Below are 24,144 nucleotides of genomic sequence, written 5' to 3'. Positions count from 1 at the left end.
ACAGAGGAGGCCACAGTCTCATATGCATTAGATTCATCATCAGGAAACAGTGTTGAGTTGAAGGTGAACAATCCTGGGTAAGGCTTGTTAAACAACATCTTCAAAGCCCTAAAAAAGCTAAACTTCCCTTTGGGATATTAATGCTATTTGTGATTGGGAATACCTCTGCACTCAGCAATCCATGGAGCTGCAGGCTGATGGCTGAGGTACAGTCAGGTCACTGCTGCTCAGCCCTGAGAAAGCATCATCTATTTTCACAAAGCTGTCACACACCAACAGCTGAGTACTTGAATAGCAAAATAAATAAATAAATAAATAAATAAAAATGGAGATGACATGAGTTAGGACCAATATTTGGGAGACAGCAGTGATTCTAGATGTTCAGTTAGGACAAGAAGGGCCCAACTTTTGTAAGGTGCTCAAAAGCAAGACCAGAAGCGATTTCAGACAGATGTAGGTGCATCCCAGAACCGTGAAGATGATCTTACCCTTGCTGTTACAAGGCAACAACTGGGAAAGTCTACCTTGGGGCACGGAGCAAGAACAGGCTAGGATTTCTGGAAGCTTTGATATGGCTACAAGTTTATCTCACACTATTACATTATTTGTATACAGCCAGGCACAATGGGGCTCTTGGCCCCGCCACTTTCATGCATGAGGCTAATCTCCCCATACAATTCTGACAAGTGTTTTATGTGCTGAGGCCCCTCCTGGCTCCCAGGGACAGAGCACCTACTTGATTTTTAACCACTTACACAATCCCATCTGCAAAACTGTGCTTTAAATCCTCATTTACCAGCACTATCAGTCACATGAATCATCGTAACACAGCTGACATGTTTACAGGGAGTTTTGCAATGACACTAAAATTGCACCAATTTGCTTGCTGTGAGACTGGGCACTCCAGCAGCAGTGGCAGAGCATCCTGCCGTGCGTTCACTGGGTGGTTGTACGTCATGAAGAGTCACTCCACACCTCAAATTACCCACCAGAGATGAAAAGCAGCAATTACTTGAATATTGCGCTGGGTTATCTGATTAGCTGGATGGCTTTCAAGAACAACATTTTAGGTCAGATCTTCCAGAATCACAAATTAGCAAACGCTGTATTACAACTTCAGACTTCAGATCGCACCTTGGTCATTAAAATAAATTACTTCAGAGAACAGGAAGGTAAAAGAAAAGCGCAACATAACCAAAGGTTTCAAAATTCAAACAAGATATGCCAGAGCCTTTCCATAGCCTACTATGGACAGCAACACACAGCAATTTCTGTCAGCATTCCTATCAGAAGTAGCTCCACAAAGCACGGCAGCTAGGCAATCAAGGCTTCCAGTGAATACATCTCCTGACAGCAGCATCTGAAGAGATATTTTACCTAAAGCTTTTCTCACTTTTGGACCCATCTAAGGTGTCTTCTTCCTATGCCAACTTCCATCTGTCTCATTGCAGACTTGCACAGCAGACTTTCCCCAACATCAATGTTTCATACAATCCACTTTATACATGGCTATCTGTTTTCACACGGGTTGTACTACTTCAATTATCTTTCAGATTTGCAGGCTTTGCCAAACATACCGTGACAAAGTCCACTAGCTCAAGTTATTGAAGGGAGTAAAGCACATGGGCAGGCGCAGCGGTCCCACACTGTGTCCATAGGAACTGAGACTATGAAATTAAAATCCTGACTGTAAATATTCAGCTTGAGGTGAGAAATACTCCTCCTATCAACGCGTTCTTTTTAATTACTGCTGCTTCTGCAGAACAATTCATTACATAAAATTTCTCCCAAGGCAGAATTCAATCACAGTTCAAAGATTATACGTCTGAATACTGCTTTAACCCTTCTCAGCAAGTCTTTGGAAGAAATTGAACAAAGACTATCCTGAGTTCACCTCTGTTGTTCTGGGAGACATTTTTAGAACTTCCCTTCAAAAGGAGAATGAGCTGTTAAAGGAAGTTAGGAGCTATAAATCAAATTAAAATGAATACAATTAGTCACAATCCAATCTACTTTTTATAGGGTGAGGGAGACATACACACACACAAACACTGATTCTTTAAAACTTGAGGAGGTCCCAGCAGAGAGTGACAAGGTAGATGCCAGCAACATCTGATCTGCCCACCACTGAAGTGAAGGGGTTAAAAACCCTTGCTCCTCTTCGCAGTTCTCTTACAGGTACAAGCCTGAGAGAGCCACAGAGCCATTCAGGTAAGGGCTGTACTTTCACACATCAGCTCTCTGCTTTACGAGGCAACCACTCATCGTACAGACCTCAAATACTCCGTATGTTAAGTCAAACATCCATCCAACAACCCAAGGAGGCCACGGAGTAAGTCACCATGCTTAGTGTTGTTAGAATTCCAGCACAGCAGGATTTCTCCTCCGATCTTAATACCAAAGCTATTTCTAATGTTTGTTTCCACGCCACAACCACACATTCATTTTCCAAAGCAAGGCAGTTTACATTTTCAAATTCAAGCCCAATTTTAATGTATTCTGGAAGTGATTCAACACAACACCACTAAAGTGGGGAATGCTGTTCTGGTTTTCTTATATTACAAGTGTACACACAGATTTAAACCGTAGAAAAGAGCGGAGCGAAGCATGATTTGGGGTAGTGTTATTTGCCTACTTAGCAGTGAAGGAATCTGGAGTCACAGCAGCATACAGCAACAAGTCAAAGGCTCTTTGCTCAGCGATCTGTTCAAATTAAATCAGAAAGTAGAAAATGAACCTGAAGTAGAACTGGGGAAGGAAGATAACTGCTTTAATGCTTCAGCATCTGCTGAAAGGGCAGCAGCTAACAAAAGTGAAATACAGGTACTAGTTTTAACTCTTTGTAAATATAAGTGTACTTCGGATTATGAAAGGGCAATCTTTTCCTGCAGAAGCATATAAAATAGCAGATATTTAAATTAAGATGTTGAAGTACAGCACTTTATTTTATGTAGATTGTACTATTTAAGGTCTCTCGCTATACTTTCTTAATGAACTAGGATTGAATAATATACAGTACATTTTATTTTTTTAGTCAACTTCCAGGAATTTATTATTTTCCCTAATTATTTAAATTCATGTATCCTCCTGCTATGATGAAACTTAAGAAAACTCCAAGAAGCAGCAGAACTCCTTAATTTTTTTGTTGTTGTTGTAAAATGTCTTCTAGAGAAGCAGGATCACGTACTCTGATTTTGGGACATTAAGGACTTTTTATTTATTTTCGGAAGGTATTTATATGTTTAAGACATTTACAGAATGAACTTAAACTTGTACATTTTAACAATGTACTGCTACTGAATGTGAAGTCAATGCAATTTGAAAATGGTACCTTGGGAACCACTGTGTACGCTCGAGGTTGTGGTATACCATATGCCCAATATGAAGCTCTTCAACTTTGTTAAGGCAAAGCTTATTAAACATACAACTCATCTAATTATGCCTCTTGCTTTCCCCTGCTTTGCATGGTGTAAATTCTCAGAATCTTTGTTCTGACACTACCTAAATGTACACAAGAAGTCCTAAAGGTCACCAAGCCAGGCCATAAATAGGCCCCAACAGGCATCACGTGAATGAGGGCAGTAAAAGGTCTGTAAGCCACGGACAGTTAAGTCAGACTGGCTTCAACATACAACTTCACAGCTAGGGGGTTTGAGCATCCGCTCTTAACTAGTTAAGAGCACATAAAACCAAAAAACAAACAATAGCATAATGTTGGAATTGGCCAATGCTGCTGAAAAAGTCCTTTAGTGATCTACGACGACATGAACAAAACTCAAAGCTTTGCTGAAGTTAGTAAAATGATGGAGCCTGAAGAGTTAATCTTCACTTATGCTGTGACTTTGTTTCCAGTGCTTTTCATGGGTGGATTGTTTTCAAACACTCCTTTCTTGTACAAAAGAAAAATTTTAAGTGGTTAGAAAAATGACACAGACGCAGTCAGGTTATCTTGAATAGCAAGATTGGTTGTTTTTAATAAAAATGTACCTTGGCCAGAATGTACTAAATGACTCAAGGCTCTGCACAGCTCAAATTCACTGCGTGCGTTCCTGGAATAATACAATTCCATTTGTTCCTGAAAGATTTTCTCCTTTGCACGAAAAGCACCATTAAACAATGTACTCTCTAAACCAAAATGCAAAACTGTGTTTCTATTCTGAGGTACAAGGGTCTAAAGATGCACAAGAAAGGCTATTTTGCACCATTATAAAGGCAAGAGATCTCACAATCGCTGGCAAGAGAGGCAACTCCAGCTCTGATAAACTGAGTTGAGTCCAACTGAGACAATTCCCAAAGTTTAGAGTGGTTGGAAACCACCTATCAGAAAGGAAACAAACATTACAACTACATGAAATAATTCTACTGCACAGCAAAAAAAACACAGCGAGGAAACTAGGTGGCAGTTAAGTCTCTCGTCTCCTCACCAAGAACCTATTCAGGTCCTGTTGATCCGTGGATTCTGACAGCCTAAATATAGTACAAACACATGTTCTTGCTCTTGCTGCTGACAACACATCCTTAATCTTCATGAATGACCATTTAAAGTAAAAAAAGAAGCGGGTTATCCATCGAGAAAGTCTGAACATGAAAGCAGCTGAAGCTTTCATGATTATGACCAGAAAATTAATGCAGTTAAACCATAAACTAACTAGAAAAGAACAACTAACTGCAAGGCCAACATGAAGGATCTAGAGAAGGTATGAACAAATGACACTTTTTGCCCTGGGCATGCAATCTTCGTACTCCCAAAGTTATTAGAGCTTCCAGAAAGCTGCCTCTAGTTTTGCCAACCGATACTCATTTTTTCTTTTAAGCTCTTCTTTTTGGCAGAGAGCACTCCACATAAGGGAAGACTGCGGCATCCAGACACGCTCTCAAGTGTTAGATGATATAGCATTAAAAAAAACATGTTATAAATTAGAGAATTTCATGAACATGCAGGTAGAAAGCTTTGTCACTATCCAGGGCATGTTACAACTTTTCTCTGGAGTCTACTACAGTTAAGCAAAAAAGAAATATTTTCTAAAGGATCTGGAGTGAACTTCTGGCACTCAGGGATGAATTTTGCCTTCAGACAATATCCTAGACGCGGTGTTGAGATTTCAGCGAGTGTCACCAAATCTGTAGTGCTATTACCTTTCAAGCCATGTAACAAGAAGTCACTGAATTAGTCAAAAAGCAATTCAGTCACTTCACAAATGCTTCAGATGAAAGACCCAAGACACACAAGAGTCCAATTCCAGTGACAAATTCTGTGACGTAAAAGAAATTAGTCAAATAATGCTGAACAAGCAAACTCCTACCTATTTGCCTCCTGCACTGATGTTGTGGTATTAGGATCAAACTTGGCCTTTGAGAGTCTGACCTAATAGGTAATTCCCTGCTTGAGAACATGGTGAACAACACATTCCTGGAAACTAATCACAGGCACTCTTTGAATAGCCTCTTTCACTTGAAGAGTATCTCAGAACAAAGGTGGGCAGGTCCAGACTTTCTTACCTTTTCTGTATTACCAGTTTTCTTAACAGACAGTACTTGTTTTCTTGTCTGAAGCTAAGCTTAGAAAAATCAAGGTTTCTTGACTTCAGGTAGCACTGTTCTGTTTTACGGCAATCTTCCACACCACAAGGCTAGAAGGTGAAAGAAAGGGGAAAAGGCTGCTGCTCTCACTGCCATAACCAGCTTTTTGATCCTTTGGGTAACAGAATCAACACTGGGGAGAGGTAAGAAAATAGGAAAGATGCAAACTTGCAAGGCTGCAAAGATACTCTTTTCTGAACTGAAAACACTCACAAATCTGTTGTCCGATGAGCATGCCTGTCAGAATATTCATCTTCTCCTGGATATGAAATGAGAAAACTGACAGCACATTCTCCTGTCCACTTTATTAGGATGTAACCCATCTTGAATGGTTATGGATTTTATAAAGCATTATTAACTGAAGAAGGAATGCAAGAAATATACCCATTATGACATTCAGCTGCTGTCACATCTACGGCATGAGCTTTCTTCACAGGTTTTCCCAGTGACAAGTATTCAGAAACCATTACCCAAATGGCACAATAACCCCTTGACAACTCCCTTAGTACAGCAAAGGTCTTCTCCTATAAGCCAACATATGTTATCATGGTTCAAAGAGGCCTTCCAGGCACCTGTATACTGCTGGTTGGACATTCCTGGACACATCCAGAGGATAAATCGCTTAATCCACTGCTTTCCTACTCTGCACAATGCAAAGTTGCTGCAACTAACACAGCTTGCATTGGTGTCACCTGGTCACAAAGCTATTTGTGTGCCAATATGCTGGTGTTTCATTGAAGGGATGTATCCAGTGACACAGCAGACAACTACACCAACTAAGGTCATGTCTACATGAAGTTTGAATACATTAAAGCTTTTTTTTTTTTTGTAAATTAGACTTGAATTTTTGTAAATTAGACTTGATTGTTTTTACTGTTCCTCTATAAGCATTAAGATGAGTCAGTGGGGCAACATCTAAGCCTTTCCTTGCTGCCAATGCCAAAGAACCCAGCATGAAAATGCGAGACAAAGCTCCATCAGTTTCAGATGTTTTTTATGGAGAATAGCATAAAAATATTGTAGATGCTAGCCTAGCCATGCTAACAAAACCTTTTCCACTTAACTGGAATTACTATTATTATTAACAATTATTATTTTTTTCTAAGAATATGAAATTCTAGTTTGGAAGCAAATTTACTTACTCTATTTGCCCTGTCGTGATGCTCTCTTACCAAAGGGTCATTGGCAATTCCAGATGTAAAGCCGCAGCAACTACCTTGATGCCTTAAGGTCTGACCCCGATGAGAAGAAAGATCTTTCCTCTCAAGAAGGTTATGGAACTGTTTACTGTTTGTACTTTCTTCACCACAGTACCAGCTAAAAGAATTTCAGTTCACATTTTTCAGAAAGTCTGACACCCTCTCATATTATTTTTTTTGGTAATTGAGGGCATTACTGGACTTCTTCAACCTCAGAGTGTACTGCTGAGAAGAACAAGATAGCAGCCCCTGCTTTTTGTTCAGATAACTTAGTTCCACAGACAAAGCCTTTTTTTCCTTGTTTCTTTTCCATAACCCTCAGGCTCTTTTTTTTTGCCTTCAGCAAATGAAGTATTTAAGTTAGTTTAATAGTTCTCATACCCATCTCACTTTTGTGGTCCTGCCTTACTCCTGTGTTTGTGCCAAAACAGAAGTGTGTGTGTGGCCACAGAATGAACTAGATCAAGGAAAAATCAGGTTAATAGAGAATTTTTGCAGTTTTTTCCCCCCCCTCAAGCAGATCAAATTCCTAACTTAGTACATGACCCAGCTGCACACACAGCAATCACGGCCAGAGCATGAAGAGGAAGCTGCTTAATATTAGCACTGCAAATGCAATGCAGTAAAGAGAAGGGATGTTTATAGTTATTTTCCTAGCAACGTTCTGCTGCCCAAGCCAGTATTATTTCAAAGGCAAGCACCAGAAGAATCTATTATAAAACTTGTCCCTATAGATCCTTTTTAAAGCTGAGAAATTCTCTAACAATTATGTGAATACCGGTACTCCCTTAAGACCATTTTCCAGTTCACCGAAGCCAGCAAGCAAAAAGGTTAAGAAAAAGCAGGCTGTGTACTGTGTCAAAAACACAAGCCATTGCAATACAGAAACGTGTTTAAGAGTAGACTGGAAAGCCCATTTTGGTAAAGCAACTGGACAAGTGGTGATGGAAGGCAGCTAAATCACGATGTGTTCTTGCAGATGATGGCTTGTCATTTAATTCTATGTAATATAGAGTAAGCATTATTGATAGCGCTGTACAGATGCCACGCTGCCCCAGCTCACAACTATTTTAGGTGTCACAGGAGTAGCATTTGTTGACTCTGCATCTGGGCAGAGAAGAATCAAAGTAACACAGCAAAGGGGTATCAAAGTTAAGGCAGTAGTTGTGAACGATGCTGCAAGTTAAGACAGTCTTGTTCTTCACAGAAGAACACCAGGCTCATGTGACAAGGGATACATTTTTTTTGAAACTATATAAAATAAAAGCAAAACGACAGACAGAACTTTTTGGTAGGGAAGAGCACACAGAAAAAAACAGAAATCAGGAAAAGTTCCGAAGATACTGGAAAGAAGCATAAATTTCTTTTAATTGAGGATGTTCGCTAAGTGGATGCTTGCTAAAAAACATCATTTAGAAAATACTTGCCTTTTACAAGGGGAACATTACTTCCATTATACCAAAAACAAAGCCAAAGACAACTTCAGTACTCAGGAATAGTCAACTACCACAATCCTGCTAAGCAGTAAGTTCCAAGATTCTCCAAAGGGTGGCATACCTACTTCTGTAGAAGTCCCATCTGGCTTCAGCAGGTAAGAAAAATCACACAGAATGAAAGTGTACCACCTCAGAGGCACTCCCAAAGAAATAACAGAAATGTCTTTAAATTATGAGAGTAACTGGCACTCTGAATCTTAAAAGAAAGAATTAAAGACTTTGTGAAAAAACAACAGCCGTAATATACCCAATGTAAATAACACAAACACCTCAGATTAACAGATGGAGAAGATGCTGGACACAATCCACAGGACGTAGGTAATACGCTTTCCATCTATACTTACCTCATTTCCAAAGCCTACCAATTATGATTTAAATCACTGAACATATTTCTTGAAAAAAAAAAAAAAAAAAAGCAAAAAAAAAGCTGTATTTGTAAAAATTCCATTCTAAATGATAATTCTCATGCTTTAGCTGCAGAGTTCAAGGCTGACAGAAACCATGCCTCATCTGTACAGCCATCCATGTTCATAGGAGATGTTAGGATGCATAAGGGGTGCCTTTTCAGCAACTGGGAGGCGAGGGGAAGGCTGTAGGTGGAAATAACTTTCCCATGCCAGTGGAAAAAAGATTTTTACAAAAAGAATTACTAAACTAAAAGTATCCAAGATGCAGTAACCAAAGGCAGTGGTGAACACACACATTCTTCTTCCATATAAAATTTCTTTTCTATGTCTGACAACAACATCCAAACTGATTTTGATTTTTAAGCACCTTCCTTTTGAATTCTTTTTCTTAATTGTTTTTAAAGATGGACTTGTTACACTCAGTACGTACCACAGTCCAAACAACTGGACACACACACCCTTTATGTAAACATACCTTTAACAGTTTTGACAAAAACTTGTTTCTCTTTACTAGGGTCCTTCTCCTCTATTAGAATTCCATGGAAAATGCGCCCAAATGTACCTATGAAGAAAAAAAAAAAGAAGTACTATGCAGTTAAAACACTTTGATAACATTGACATAATTTAATACTTATTCAGAAAACACTGCCTTAAAACATATCAGCCATAGCAGATACTTTTGAATAATGGAAGGCAAAGTACAATACTTGAATGCCCTATTAAATCAATAGAACTACTGACAATAAATAACCCAACCACAGCTACACCAGCAGGAGTTGGATCCAGAACCGTATGTAGTAGATGCTGAAAGTTTTAGATAATTTGAGTGGAAAATATAAAAAGAAAAGCCAGGAGTGAACCAATGACAGCAACAGAACCTATTTAATTTAAGCATCAGTATTGATGATGGGTCTGTTTGTTGCAATTCACAGTCCCCACCAACTGCCTGCACTAAAACTTCCAGCTCCATCCTTTTCTCCCAAAACTAGGTAGGAATTCTCTGGCCAAAACATTCCTCAGAGACACCTTTTTTTTTTTTGAAACGTTCACAGAAAAGTACTGGATTCAAACAAACCAGTACACATGGAACAGATTGAAAAAACAGTATCACATTATTCAAATGTTTCACCTCCGCTGGAAGGTTTTTTTGTTTTATTTTGGTTTTTCCAGTCTCCAACATTTTTCCATTCACATATTTTAACAAAGATATTGCAGGAAGAAAAGCTACGTTAAACAGCTGGAGTAAGAACAATCTCAGTGTGGTAACACACAGAATTAATGCTTTATACAGACCAAGTTAGTGACTCTTTCTGAATATGCTATTACGATGGCACCAATGTGTGCATCAACTTCAGGCCTCCCTAACATCCCTTTCCCATTGATTTGCCCTGTTTGATTAGGCTGAAAGATCTTCTGTAGGGATTGCCTTAGCCTGGCTGTACATCTCCTAGAATGAAGTTTGGTTATCTTCTGGTTTCTAAATACTTTACAGGGACAGTGCAGTAATTTCTATCATCTACCATGTGACTGCAAAACAGCTCTGTGAGACAGCTGTGACACCAACTCAGCTTGTGATCACACCTCCAGTCATCAGATAGCTCTGAACATTACAGCTACAGACAAGAAACAATATACAGGAGCACAAGACACATCCTTCACCTGCACAGAGCTTACTGCAGAACCATTGGATTGAGAACAATGCTACTTCCTAAAAATGGAAAAGCATTCTCCCATTGTATTTCAGAGGGGGGTGCAAAGCACTTAGCAGTTCTGCCTATAAGGGATTAGTATCTCACATCTCTAGCTTTGGAAAATTTGGTTTCTCATCAGGTGACAGGGACACAGACTTGGAAGTTGCAGTGGCAACAACTAGAGGCAAAACCCCTAAATATTTAAGTCTATTTCCTAAATGCAACATCAACAAGAACCTATTGTTACTGCATATGCACACTTCTGATATGAACATTAAACAAGATCAAAAAGGGGTCATCACCAAGTTTTTCATAATAGAGCTGTTAATTTTGCATCTGTGGATTAGATGTCCATAGTAGAAGCTAAAAGCGGAGACTGACTGAATTTAGATGACAGTGGCATTTTTTTCCCCTTAAATGAAGTTATCTGTCAATTTACAGAAATGAGTTTTTGCCACCTACAGCCTCAGCTGATTACCTCACTCCTTAGCCATCTCACCCTTTCATTTATTTTTCTTTCTTAAAGAACCAGGTTATTAAACACAGACAACCTGAATTATTTACATTACACAATTAGTCGCTCCCCTGTTCTAACAAATTCTGGAGCTGCTTCCCCACACCCCACACACCCCAAATACAAACATCATCCATCATTCTTTACCTCCACCAAAGTCATAAAGACCTGAGACATCACCCGTGATTAATTTCAGAAAAATCTAGCTATAAAAAATACATACATATACCCCTCGTTGTAACCAACAAGTGTCCCGAGTCCTTTAAATACCTTCTTGGAGCACATCCTTTAGAGTTATCCTCTCCCTGGAGATGGCTATGTCCTTCACTTTAGCTTTTGCTTCCATGAGAGTGACACTTTTAAGATCATTCTTCTCTATCCGTAATGTAGGATAACCTGAGGAGCCAGCAGAGCCAAACAAACCAATATAAATACCCTTATTATAAGAACACAAGCACATTGCTTCACCTCAGCACCACCTACAGGTACAAAGACATGCAAGCAGTGTGTACTTAAGGTTATGTAGAGCATTAAACAATAACAAAACAAAACAAAAAGAAAAAAACAGGAGAAGCCACATGAATGTAATAATCTCTGAAGAAAAAAAAATCACACGAATTCTATACAGTGCCATGCAACCAAGTCTCTTTATTTATTAACACCAGGTAAATAAAGCTCCTTCTTGCATACTGAAGCTGATTAACACAACGCTGCACTTCCCTGCCAGTAGGGAAATAAAGACTGAGGTTGGAGACTGCCGGAGGACTTAGTGGCATCAGGAAAACACCTTACCCCAACACTGGAGCAGGAATACAACCAGAAATATCAGTGCCCTCTTCTGGGCATAAGAGGCCTGACTTTTTTCATGATCAAGACCATGAATTATTAGAGAAAAAGCCTGAGAGTCACTGACAATAAATTTTAAAATTTAAATGTCATTGAATGCAAGGTTAAAACGACTGTGGAAGGTCTAACAGTGATCCTCCTGTTCATTTTCTGCATCCAACCTTTTTTCTTATATTCATTTTCACCATTTCCTTTGTTTCTGGGGGCGTTCCCCTGCCCCTAAAAGACAAGGCGTTCTGAAGCAGCGTGGTCTGAACACACTAAACAAACAGGTGCCATTACAGCTGTTTCCACACGTATCTGGGTGAGGAGAGTTTAATCATTAATAAGGACCTGGTTTGTAGGCTACCTTGCTTTCTAGTCTTCCGTTTTGCATGAGGCTCACTGATGAGTTTCCAAGAATCATTTTAACTAAACAGTGCCACTTAGAGGGCCAACCTGAAAACCTGAGGTCGATAACACGTCAACAGCATGGTTTCTTCCGAACTATGTGGAAAGGAAATTTTTAATAGATGCATTTCTCTTAATGCTTCTACCATATAAAGTTTCCAGGCAGCTTTCTACAAATAGAAGATGAACTCAGATTACAAAAATCTCTTTTGTTTCAGGAGGTAATTCATTCAATTTAGAAGAAAGCCAAGACTTTCCCAAAGCTGCAGGAGTTCAGTCCTAGGTAAACACCTGCTTCCACACCTGGGCAGGAAACAGGAAGACACTAGGGCTGAACAGTAATTGTGATACTCATGCACTGCTCCCTTGTGATTTCAGATGGTTAGTATCACTACTAAGTGCAGTCAGAAGAAAAATGGGAGAGATTTTGGGGTCTTATTAGTTGCTTTAAATAAAAAAAAATAAAAAACCAAGCCATTAATCATTGTTTTTAACCTAGCTCCAAAGGATAAACATTAGAATGTATAAAGGATAGACATTGACATTTCTACTTATCAGATTGCTGAAAAAAAGACTCTTTGGGTTATTAATACAAAACTCTTAAGCATTACAGGATAGAGAATCATTGGTGGCAGCAGATGACAACAGAAGCCACTTCCTGAAAAGATCTCAAGGACCACAGTACCATTTCAGCTTGGCAATTTCTACTCTACTGAAAGAAACAGCCAACTGAGATTAACAGAGACTGTTCACTCCTCCTGCTGGGCCCCCAATTTTTCCCCTCACTTTTTACCATAAATCCTTACCTCACTTCAGATCTTTTAAAGTAGGCTCTAGAAGAAATTTGAGCCAATTTAGCCTGGGCTACTTTCAGATTTTTTAAAGCAGACCCTCCAGCAGTGCTTTGAGCCAGCCAATTTAGTCTGGACTAAGTCCTGCTCTCTTTCAGTGTTCAGTCCTGCAGACCCATACCCCTCCAAGCACCAACACCAGCGCTCATACAGCTAGGCTACGTGCCAGCTCAAAGACCCAAGTCAACAAAAAGCCAGTCGCTCTGCAGAAGCGGTCAGAAGAGATCAGTGTGTATGCACAAGGGCCAAGGCAAATGTTCATGGTCAGTCCAGCCTTAGATGAGACTGACCTGCACACCCAGTGCTGCATCAATCCCTCCTTACTTATCTCAGGAAGATCCCTTCACTAGAACTATGCTATACGAGGTACCTCTCCCCTAGAGATGACAGACAATAACTGCAGAAGTAAAGACTCGACAAATAACAAATATTGTTAGGAATTTGAGTTAGCTCAGAACACAGCTAATATCAGTTCATCACAGAGCATATAAATCACTGCTGCTTCACCCTTCTTTTTTAATTCACTGCTCGCCCTCTATTTCTCTATGGAAATATTTTTTCCCCCCTGTATTCTTTCAAGCAAAGCTGTTAAAAAGGAGGCATAAATATATAACCCTTGTCAAGTTTTTCTGCCCCATTCTGTTTCTTTGCATGTTGCAGCAACAGGGCAAAAATAATAAAATAACCATCAGGAGTCAATGACGTCACTTGCTTTGGTCTCCAGTCAGTAACAAATGGTCAGGCTAAGGCTATTCAGATCCTTCCTTACTGTAACCTCTGCCAGATCCATCCCACCTTCTGCTTGATGCTGCAGAAGTCAGCTTCTTTCCAGCACTAAGAAAGCAGATGCTTCAGACACTGGGGCAGCCTTTCTCGCTGACAGATCTACGTGCAGGGAGAATATCCCGTTGACCCAAAGGCAGTATCACACTCATGTGATGAATCCTATGTCCCAGATCTTATGGAGTCCTCAATCTTGACTATGACATGGCTAAATAAAACCACATGAACCACACACCATGAACTCAAAAGAGACAAACTAATAGAGACAGGAGTTTTTCCTGCTCTTCTGTTTCTGTATTTCTGAATACAGACTCAGTGTGACCCTACCACTAATACTCCAGCTGGGTCCAAGACAGTCTGTTGCAAGGCTCTGTAATTAGATTAACACTTACTGGTTACTGGCGTTGCATTGTTTGGTGTATCGGCTCTCAAGTACTGCGTTGTCTGCGTGGAAGGTTGGGATAAACCTTGGGAGCTACTGCTGTCACTAATGCTGTTTTAAAAACAAAAATAGACATGAACACAACTGCTCGATACTGTAATAAATACAAAATTATCAGATTAAGCACAAAATTTTTCAGACTGGACTTTGGACAAATGGCCTTTTTAAAGTTTCTCACTAGCCTACTTTGTCAATCCACACTCATCACCCTTCTTTCCTCTTCCTACAAGTCCTACAATGAGATTTTTGGGGGATAGAAGGACCACAGCTGCACACAGTATGCAATAAACACACAAACTTCACAAAGATGTAGTGAAACGTTTCTTGCCTTATCCACAAGATAAAATACTACCAAAAAAAAGCTATTTAAAAAGTTATTGTAGCTGCAATGGACTAAGAACAGGTGAGAAACCCTGCAGGCAAAGACAGTACCCGTTATTAGCTCAGTTGATAAGGCTGGAACAAGCTTCTTGATCTCCCTCCCAAGCACACACAAACATGTCCCCACACACACTCCTTTCGGAGACTACGGAGTAGTCTCCACTACTGCCGACACAGTTAGCAGAACAAAGAACACGATTGCTTTTGGGTATAACTCTCTATGGCCACACAGTTAACATTTATTTGCTTTTGGGGCTGCTCTTGAGCACTGAGCTAGCAGTGCTAGCTGTCCCTGCAAGATTTTTTGGGTGTATTTGCTGATGCCCTCAAGGCCCACTGTTAAGTTTTTGAAGCAGGACTTCCTTTAAAGAAGCCAATTTCTCCCCACTGTACCATAATCACTAATTTTTGTTGTTGTTCGAAAAGAAACTAATTCTCACACTACAAAATACCAGGCTTACTGAGATCCAGACCAGCCATAAAACTCTCAAGATGTTTTTAAGTTATTGCCACACTCATTGCCTTCCCGGTATATGGTTCCAGCATATTTTTTAGGACAAGGTTAAAAGGCACAGCTGATGGTCTAGCTATTCCAGCTTAACTTCCTTTAGTTTCTAAAAGAATATTCTCTGGTGCTGGCAACTTATTACCACTCATTTTAACTTTTTGTGCTATCTTCAAAGCTCCCCGTTGTGATTCATGCTCCAGCAAGTCCCCCAGAAGGAAGCATTCTGCCATGGTCACCACATTAAACACCAACACAGAACTTGAGCTTTGTTTTCCTGCTATGGCTTTATCTTCCCTAAAAACTCCTTTTGTAACTTGATCACCTAATAGCTGTACCGATTTCTCTGGCTGGCTTCCTGCTGCAGGCAAGTCTGAAAAAAGAATCATTTGTTTTATGCCTGTTGCAAGTTTGAGAAACAACTTTTTTGGTTGGCTTTACTCTGGTTTTAGGTTTAAGAAAGATCATAAAGACAAACAAGTTAAATCTTCTCACTTGGACAAAATTTCAGCTTTTTGAAAGATGCCTTCTTGCTTTTAGTAACGCCCATTATCCTGCTGTTAAGCCATGCCAACTTTCCTTGGCACTTTTTCAAGCGCCTTTGATAGGAGGTATGGAAGCATTTGCACTGAACTTTCAATACAATGTTCTCAAATAGTCCATATGCAGCCCATAAACTCAGCTGCCTGTTTGTAGCTTTTATTTAACAATCGTTCTCATTTTTATTTAGTTCTGCCTTTTGAAATTAAGAGCAATAGCAGTGGGGTTTTCATCCTCTTTTGCTCCTGGGACATTGTGAACCCTAATGACATTATCATCGTTGATTCAGAACCTCTTTACAGAGCCATTTTGAGCTTATATAAAAACAAATCAAAAGTTGTTTATTCTCTCACACATTCCTTGGCTAGCCTTTCCATCAAGCAGCCATTGATCACATCTATTACTAATGCGAGACAGTTTAAATTAAAACACTAAAGCAGTTTCTCAGCCAAGCACCGAAAGATCATTTTGCAGGGTCTTTGTTGGCTCTTGTGCATGCTGCAAAAATCAAGTATGACGGAGTGGAGAATAATGCTGCTAGACTGAGACTCTCAGAAACTCTTAGATGTGTATATTCACACGCTAAATTTAATGCTTTTCCTTTATGGAACAAAGAAAGCTGCACATCCTTTAACTACTACTGATTAAAAGATTTAGACAATTTAGGAACAAATGAATTCAGGAAAGCTGACACTGAGAAATAGCCTTCAGGTACTGTTAACACTTGGCACACTGAATCCCCCCAAAACCAAGTGGTCTGGGAACACAGAAGGAGTAAAGACTGAAAGAAAAACAGGTCGGCATCTGTCTGAGCTGCAGGACAAGCTAGCCTGAGAGACCGTAGGCAGGAACAAAAACCATTCAAGGTTATCTTTTCAACAGTGCTGACCACCTACATTCCCAACTGCATTTCTGAAGTGTTCGGTTTCAAAATCCTTGGATCCTTAACAGTTGCATCTAATGCAGATTGTTCACGTAGCCTCCAAGAGAGCTTCAGTCTACCTGCTTTCCTCTTCAGTGTTTAAACCCACCCAGCAAAACTCCGCTCAATACATGAAAAAGGTAAAGGACACGCCAACTGTATTGCCCTTGGGGCTGACATTGCAAGTCCTCCTCTCGTGCACGTGCCATTTTGGTTTAATGGGATTGATAACCCATTTGAAGAGAGACACGTTTTCAGTTTTGTAACCAACCACTTGTGCACATCATCCACGCAATTCTTCTGGCAAAAACCTGAGGGCCACAAGTCTCCAGACCATAACCAGCAGAGCACCTGCAACTGCTGCCTTTCTGGAGTACAGCACGCAGCACAACTCTGCAGAGGTAGTCACTGCTGCAGGCTGACATTGAGAACAGAAATTGCAAGCTAGAAGACTAATTTGATGCAAACAGAAGACTAATTTGGAGGCCAGAATTCCCACAAGCCTGGGAGTTCTGTCACAAAAAATGGCCTGGAAACCCTTGAATACGTACCTGTCATCCAACTCTATCCTCTTCATACTGTGGAGATGCAGGACAGCTAGTATTATTGCCACCAGGAATATAACGGCGCAGCACACGCCTACACTGATGTAGAACACGCGGGTAGAAGTGGTGGGAGCTGCATTTACAGGATCAACTGAAACACAAAGGTGAAACGTTACTGAACCTTTCTCAGAAAAATCAACTAGCGTGCTGACATGGCAGGATGGCAGCACTGCTCCCAGACTCGCCCGAAGTGTCCCCACCACCCAGGTCCAGCAGGAGTTGGGAGATGAAGCCAGCACAGAGGCAGACTGCAGTACCCCTCAAAGTGGTGGTTCCTGCTGCTGCAAGGCAGGGCACAGGCCAGCAGTCACTCAATGCCTCCATTTTTTTGCTGGGACAAAAGGCAGGTTCCTACAGAATGATAAGCCTCCTTCTCAAAAGGCTCTCAGCTACACAAAGCTTTAGGGCAAAATTCTGCAACTGCACCATGGGTGCAACACAGTGCAAAGGGACTGGAAGCAGGAGGTGGCAGGTCTTGCCTTAGCTGCTTTATCATCAGGGGGCCCTGAGTAACCCCAGCCACCTGTAGATTACAACAAGGTGTTGTGGAGAACAACTGCCCTGCAAGAGGCAGAGGGTGGTGAAGGGGAAACTAAGCAACTCTCCGCTGCTTTCAAAAAGCATTTTGGGAAAACTGGGAAAAGCATTTACATTTTGGGTTCCACAAAGGCTGAGCACAGCCCGTCAATGGCACTGACAGATAGAAGTGGAGTGAGAGTAAAGGAAACCACCTAGTTCTATTAATTTGATTCTGACAAGTCAAAACAGCAAACCAGACAAGTCCTGAAGTCAAGAAGATAGATCAGAGTCATGTATGGGAAAACAGCCCCTGAGACACGATTTAAAAAGTTACAATAGTAGGAACAGTAGTTCTTCACTAGGATATACTCCCAGCTAAAGTTACCAAATACTCCCCAGGTGTTTCTGCTAAACCCAGTATTTTAGTGGGGTTTATGTTCATAGGGAAGGCTGTAGAAACAAAAACCATCACAAGTTTTTCATTTCTTTACACTTGGAGTACCTGGTACACTCAGAGTTACTTACAGATAGCCTTGCTGCTATTTTTGTCAGATGTTGGAGATTTTACTTCTGGTTCAAGCTCTAAACAGATGAGAAAAAAAATGTTAAGTTCGGCCCGTATTTATTACTAAAGTCCTTCAGAGAAAGTCAATTGCCTATTTCTTGAAAAACAAACCTGTTTTTCCAAACAGGCAAGTTGACTTAAGGGCTATGGTTATTTTTAGATTTCCATTTCCTAACCACTGTATAAATAAATTAAAAAAAAAAAATCACCAGGCTTCAAGACACATAGGTCAGATGTGTGATCACTAACATGCATGTCCACTGAGGCCATGTCCAAACCCACTGGATCTACCTAGTTAAAAACCCTTTGACTTGTCTACAAAGTCCAAAGCAGCAGATAGTAGAAAAAGCAGGTGGAGAGTAAGAGTGCACATATACAGTCACAAAACAAAAACCTCACATAATTGGTTACTGTATGATAAGAAATCATTTATTAATTGAATGTTCAATGAATACTACTCAGACTAATGAAACTCATCCAGGAAGAAGTTAAGAAATGCAGCCCTGATCACCTTGCCTTCTCATCTGATGCTGGAACCATGAGTGTTTTAAAACCGAAGGATTAAATTTAAATATTCAAAAAAAAAAAAAAAAAGTAAAAAAATAAAAGCCAAACAGACAATGCTTGGGTTCTGGGGTGAAAATGGTCCTTTAGGAAGGGGATATGTCTTCATTACGCTTACTACTGGTCTCTCTAACATAGGAGGGACAAACCAAGGGAAAACAGGCTGTGGAGGCTACTTCAGATAAACCTCACTGAGGTTTCACATGCGTCTGAGGCAGTATCATGGATTTCCGTGACTGCAAAAGCCCAGATGCACTTGCACATCCCCCTTCCTGCTCCTAGCTGCAAAGAGCTGCCTCCTCCCCAGTACAGTTCCCTTCCGACTCCTTGGCAAGCTAGTTCAGCCTGATAAACTTGTCAAAAAGTACATCAAGCAAAAGGAAAAAAGATCTGAGAGTTTTGCTTGTTTTTTTTTTTAAGCCTTAGGAGGAAGTATTAGGAATGCCTCGAGCAAAACCACTCACAAGTTCCTGCATATTGTTAACTTAAGCACTAAATTAAATTAGAAATCCCCCGATGCTGTATACCATTCCACATACAACTTTCAAAAAAGCCATTGACATGATTATGAACCCACAGAAACATGATCTTTGTAATTATTTCTGCATAATTTAAGAAGCAGCTCCACTTCCCACACCCTGATGCTGGTGCAGTACCTATGGAAACCCCCTCAGCTCACTTAGCAGCTCAATAATGTATGAAGGCACACACAGTCCACATTTCCCCCACTTAGAACATTTGAAAAAGTACCCAAGAAAATATGAACTAAAGGTAAGTTTTCTGTCTTAAACAGTATCAGAAAGATCTCTGTTTCTACTAGAAAGAGACATTTTGAATTAAGAATGATTTTGTCATAACATCAATACAAGGAGCATGGGTATCGGTGTTATGTGGTAAAAAGCCACACATGCTTTTTCATACACATTTTGCAAAAGTGCATCCATGGACATTCAGACTCCAGGGAAGTGGCAGGCTCCCCTCTAAAACCTAACTACTGTCCTCAAAGGCTCTATGTAAACTGAGCAGTGCTGAGAGGAACGTGTAGAGGTGGCCATGCTCAAACGCTGCCTGAGGACAGGAAACAGAAGCCATTTTTAAGGAGAATACAGCTCTCAGGATTCTCAAAAATAATCTTCTTTTGATGCCTATGAAAATACTTCCAGGAAACAGCAACAGGAGATAGCAACAATTCAAGAATAAATTGTGCTTGCAGATTCTTAAGTCAAAACCCAGGAAAGTCAATCTGGGATTCCTGAAGCCTGCATTGTCAATCTACTAAGATCATTTTGTACTCAAAGTCTGAAAGAGTAACATCTGGTCACATTTATTAAGTAGCTAGTTTTAAGTTTATCTCAGTTTATAAAGTAGATTTGGCTGTTAATTTTTAGAAGAAACTTTGAATATTCACAGTGCTGCAGGTTTGAAGAATCTGATTTCGTCCTTGCAAGTACAACAGAGAAAATATACATATATATTTTTTGCTATATATGTGAGAAGGTCACACTGCAGCACAACACTTAGGGAATTTGTTAATTCATCAGCTTCTGCTTCTACCAACTGCACACATTTTTCTCTGGAAATCAAAACGTTACTTGGTTACTTCTTGTCCTCTCCATAATTCACTCTCGTGGATTGTTACATGACCAAGGACAAGTGTATCTTCCCACATCTTTTTCCTATACTGCTTTAACACTAAAAACCACTGAATATTTGAAACAGTGTCTTACTTTTGTAGCACATTTTCCTCCGTTTGAAATTTAAAACTGTGATGTTTTTGGATGAATTTATTGTCAAGTTGAGCTGCATCAGTATTGTGACCTCAGAGTCAAGTCTGCCAGTGCAGGAGAGTTCGACACGAAACACTGCAAGCATACAACAAACAGGCATTACAATTAAGTTTGAGCATATTTCAGACATCATGGTGAAAGAATATTAAATAGATAAGGGCCTTTATAAACAATGTTTAATGTACATTTTGTAAAAAAAAAATCTATTAATAAACAAATGCTATTTTAGTGTCTATGTCTTGTAATTTCTGACAGCTATGAAAGCATTAAGTAGTTTAATTTGAAATAAATTTACTTACGTGAGCCACATTAAAAGTTTACCTCCAGATATAATTTTAGTAACGTGCAAATGGAGGTAAATCACAAGCCTTCCACTAGCGTTGGAGCTCTCACAATATAAAACTGCATTAGAGCAGAAATGCAAAAATTTCCATTTCCCTCACTGCTTTCTCAAACACCATGAAGGTCAGCTTTTTCTACAACAGTTAAGTTTAAATATTTTGGTCTCTGCAAATCTGACTGGAATCAAAGCTTAAACTAATCGTACAGTATTTACTTTCTAGCTTACACAGCAGCATTATTGATGCCAGCAGAGCAGACACAACAAGCCTAATTCCCTAGTCTCTGCCTTCACAAAGAAGTGGTACAAAGCCAAAACATCAAAACATGCATTTTGTTCCCACTTGTGTATCTAACAGAGCACAAGGCAGTGAGGAACCATAACTGAATGATCAAGGAACAACGATCATTTGTGCACTTTCTGAAACAAACACATTTGTTTTTAGTACAAATTCTATAGAGCAGCTAATACATATTCAGAATAGTTTTCTTGACTTCAAACTTACCATAAACTCTTAACATGTTATCAACTTCCACACATCTTGAAATGATGTCTCTGTAGGCTAGCAAAGTTAAAAGCTGTGTGTTTTTTTGTTGTTGTTTGTTTGTTTTTAAGTCCATGCAATTGCTAATTATTATTGTTGAAAGGAAATTTGTGTGTGCACATGGATGCATATAAATATATATATATATATATATATATACACGTGCATGTGTCTATAACAACACAAAAAACATTGTTTCATTTCAATGAAACGTCCTCCACTACACAAGGGGAAAAACGTTACTCTTACACTAGCAGTCACAATGTATAATACCCTTTCAGCAACGTCATAACTGTTGCAGAAGACCTATAAGTTTATAACATTTAATAGAGAAAGGTTATGGTTTTATGCAACACTACACACACTTTGGAAAGAGACAAGTACCATCAGAAAGCTCTAGCAGTACTAGCTGTATGTGTCCGGGGGCATGGGGTGATCTGTTTACCTGAGAGGGTGCGAGGAACTTCTCCTTGTAAAGAAATGTTGGCCTGGGGCATAGCCATAGCCATGGGATTATCTACCTGAAATCCCAGTTTATACTCAACCTGTAACAAAAGTTGGGAGATTGAAAACATGTAAGAAATCTCTACAGTAGTAAAAAGAAATGCTGCGGACCTTTTGATTAGTTTTCTTAACATTAAGAAGCCTGTTTCTTATTTTTAGAGAATATTGGTGATTTTAAGTGCCCAAATTCAAGGTTTCTTATATGAAGTCTAAATATCAGACTCTTGATGGTTCAAATTAAGAAAGCCAAAAGAAAAGCCATTCTTGAAATAATTTCAAAAATTTGGGTCAGAAATTAAATCACAGTATGAAAAAAATAAATAAATAAAACCACTAACCTCGCTCAGTGATATTTTTACGCTTGCTTGTTCAAAAGGCAATTTGTTAACACCACAGGAATTCAAAAAAATCCCACTCCTTTAGTCAGTTTTATAAACTACACAGCTGAAATTGCTTAAAAAACATCTTCACCTGAAGTCAAAATTCTGTTTTCACTTGAAGAAGTTGATTCCACAAATGGTCATTCATTATGCACAGGACCTACTGTAGCTGAGTTACAAGTTCCTGTTGGAAACTCACCCTAACCCTCCAGACTCAGCTGAAATAATTCCATTTGACTCTGCATGTTAGCTTCCTTTTTCCCCTTTCTAAAGAGGTCATGGAATACATTTATGTTAGCAAGCTACAGGAAACTGATTTTTCAATCAAGATGCCAACAGTAGAAACGTAACCCAGTTCCCATATTCCTAGAAATGGCAATATGCCAATCCTACAAAATTTAGCACTGAAGATGTCAAGTGATGCAATCACAGTAATTGAAGGAGGGCTACCTACACATGTCCAAAAGACAAAAGCAAGGACATCATCAGGAGGTGTCACAAAGATTCACCAAGGGGAACTTAGCTTCTGTAATGAAACGAACAGCCAGATGGATGAGGAGGGAGAAGTGGATGTCTTCCTGGAGTTCAGCAAGGTCTTGGACAGTGTTCCCCATAAGATTTTTGTAGAGAAGCTGTTGAAGTATGGCTGTTGAGCAGACAGTGAGGTGCATGGAAAAGTAGCTAAAGGGCCAGATCCAGAGGGTCATGGTGCAAAATCAAGCTGGAGGCCAGTACTGAGCAGAGTACCCCCAGGGGTCGATAATGGGGGACTGACCTGGATGATGGGGTAGAGTGCACCCTCTGGTAATTCACAGAGGGCACAAAACTACCTCACCAGCAGGCCATGCAGCCATCTGTCCTTGACAGGCTGGAGAGGTGGGCTGACAAAAACCTTGGGGAGTTCAACAAGGAGAAATGCAGAGTGCTGCCCCTGGGCAGGAACAACTCCAGAGCTGCTTTCCATCTGGGTGGCCTGCAGAAAAAGACCTGGGGGTCCTGGTGGAGACCAAGTTGAATGTAAGTCAGCAACGTGCCCTTGCCACCAAGAAGACTAATGGTGTTCTTGGCTACATTAGGCAAAGTATCACCAGCAGTGGTCCTTCTGCTCTACTCAGCATTGGTAAGGCCACACCTCGGGTACCGTGTCCAGTTCTGCCCCCCCAGGACAAGAAAGACCTGGACGCACTGGAGAAAGTCCAAGAAAGGGCCACCAAGATGCTGGAGGGACTGGAGCACCTTTCCTATGAGAAGAGGCTGAGAGTGCTGGGACTTCAGCCTAAAGAAAAGGATGTTCGGGAAAATCTCACCAACGTACATAAATACCTGAAGAGAGGGTGCAATGAGGACAGAGCCAGGCTCTGTTCAGTGATGCCCAGTGTCAGGACAAGGGGCACAAACTGGAACACGAGAGGCTCTCTGTAAACATCAGGAAGCACTTTCGGACTGTGCAGGGGGAACAGATTGCCCAAAGAGGTTGTGAAGTCTTCACCTTCGAGGTCTTCAGAAGGCTTCTGGACATGGCCATGGGCAACAACCTGCTTTGGCTGGCCCTTCTTAATCAGGGGTTGGACCAGATGGACCCCAGGAGTCCCTTCCAATCTCAACCATTCTGTGATTCTGTAAAAAAAATCTATTCAAAACTCACAGATGGGACAAGGAAAGTCAGGACAGGCACAGCAATGCACTCAGCTCTTAGCTGAAGCTGTTAGTAACAAGGAAACTCCTTCAAAGGTCTTATTCAAATGGCAAGTGACTGAAATGTCTGTGAAAGTGGAATGTGGTATGAAGT

The 24,144-nt window shown here is 40.2% G+C and overlaps 1 protein-coding gene across 1 annotated transcript in view; it reads right to left on the bottom strand.

The window, feature by feature from the left end:
- Positions 1-24,144, bottom strand: part of RYK (receptor like tyrosine kinase) — a 58,438-nt gene that overhangs the window by 14,489 nt on the left and 19,805 nt on the right. The window contains exons 4-10 of the mRNA XM_032193250.1: positions 21,917-22,016; positions 20,528-20,662; positions 18,197-18,253; positions 17,099-17,243; positions 14,150-14,250; positions 11,158-11,283; positions 9,158-9,244 (exon numbers count right to left, since the gene is read on the bottom strand). Of these exons, the coding sequence (XP_032049141.1) occupies positions 9,158-9,244; positions 11,158-11,283; positions 14,150-14,250; positions 17,099-17,243; positions 18,197-18,253; positions 20,528-20,662; positions 21,917-22,016 (751 nt within the window). The remainder of the gene's footprint in view (positions 1-9,157; positions 9,245-11,157; positions 11,284-14,149; positions 14,251-17,098; positions 17,244-18,196; positions 18,254-20,527; positions 20,663-21,916; positions 22,017-24,144) is intronic.

Source organism: Aythya fuligula, chromosome 9 (assembly GCF_009819795.1).
Source record: "Aythya fuligula isolate bAytFul2 chromosome 9, bAytFul2.pri, whole genome shotgun sequence".
Taxonomy (NCBI): Eukaryota; Metazoa; Chordata; class Aves; order Anseriformes; family Anatidae; genus Aythya; species Aythya fuligula.
Note: the sequence above shows the minus strand (reverse complement) of the source record. Positions and strands in the feature narration are given on the sequence as shown.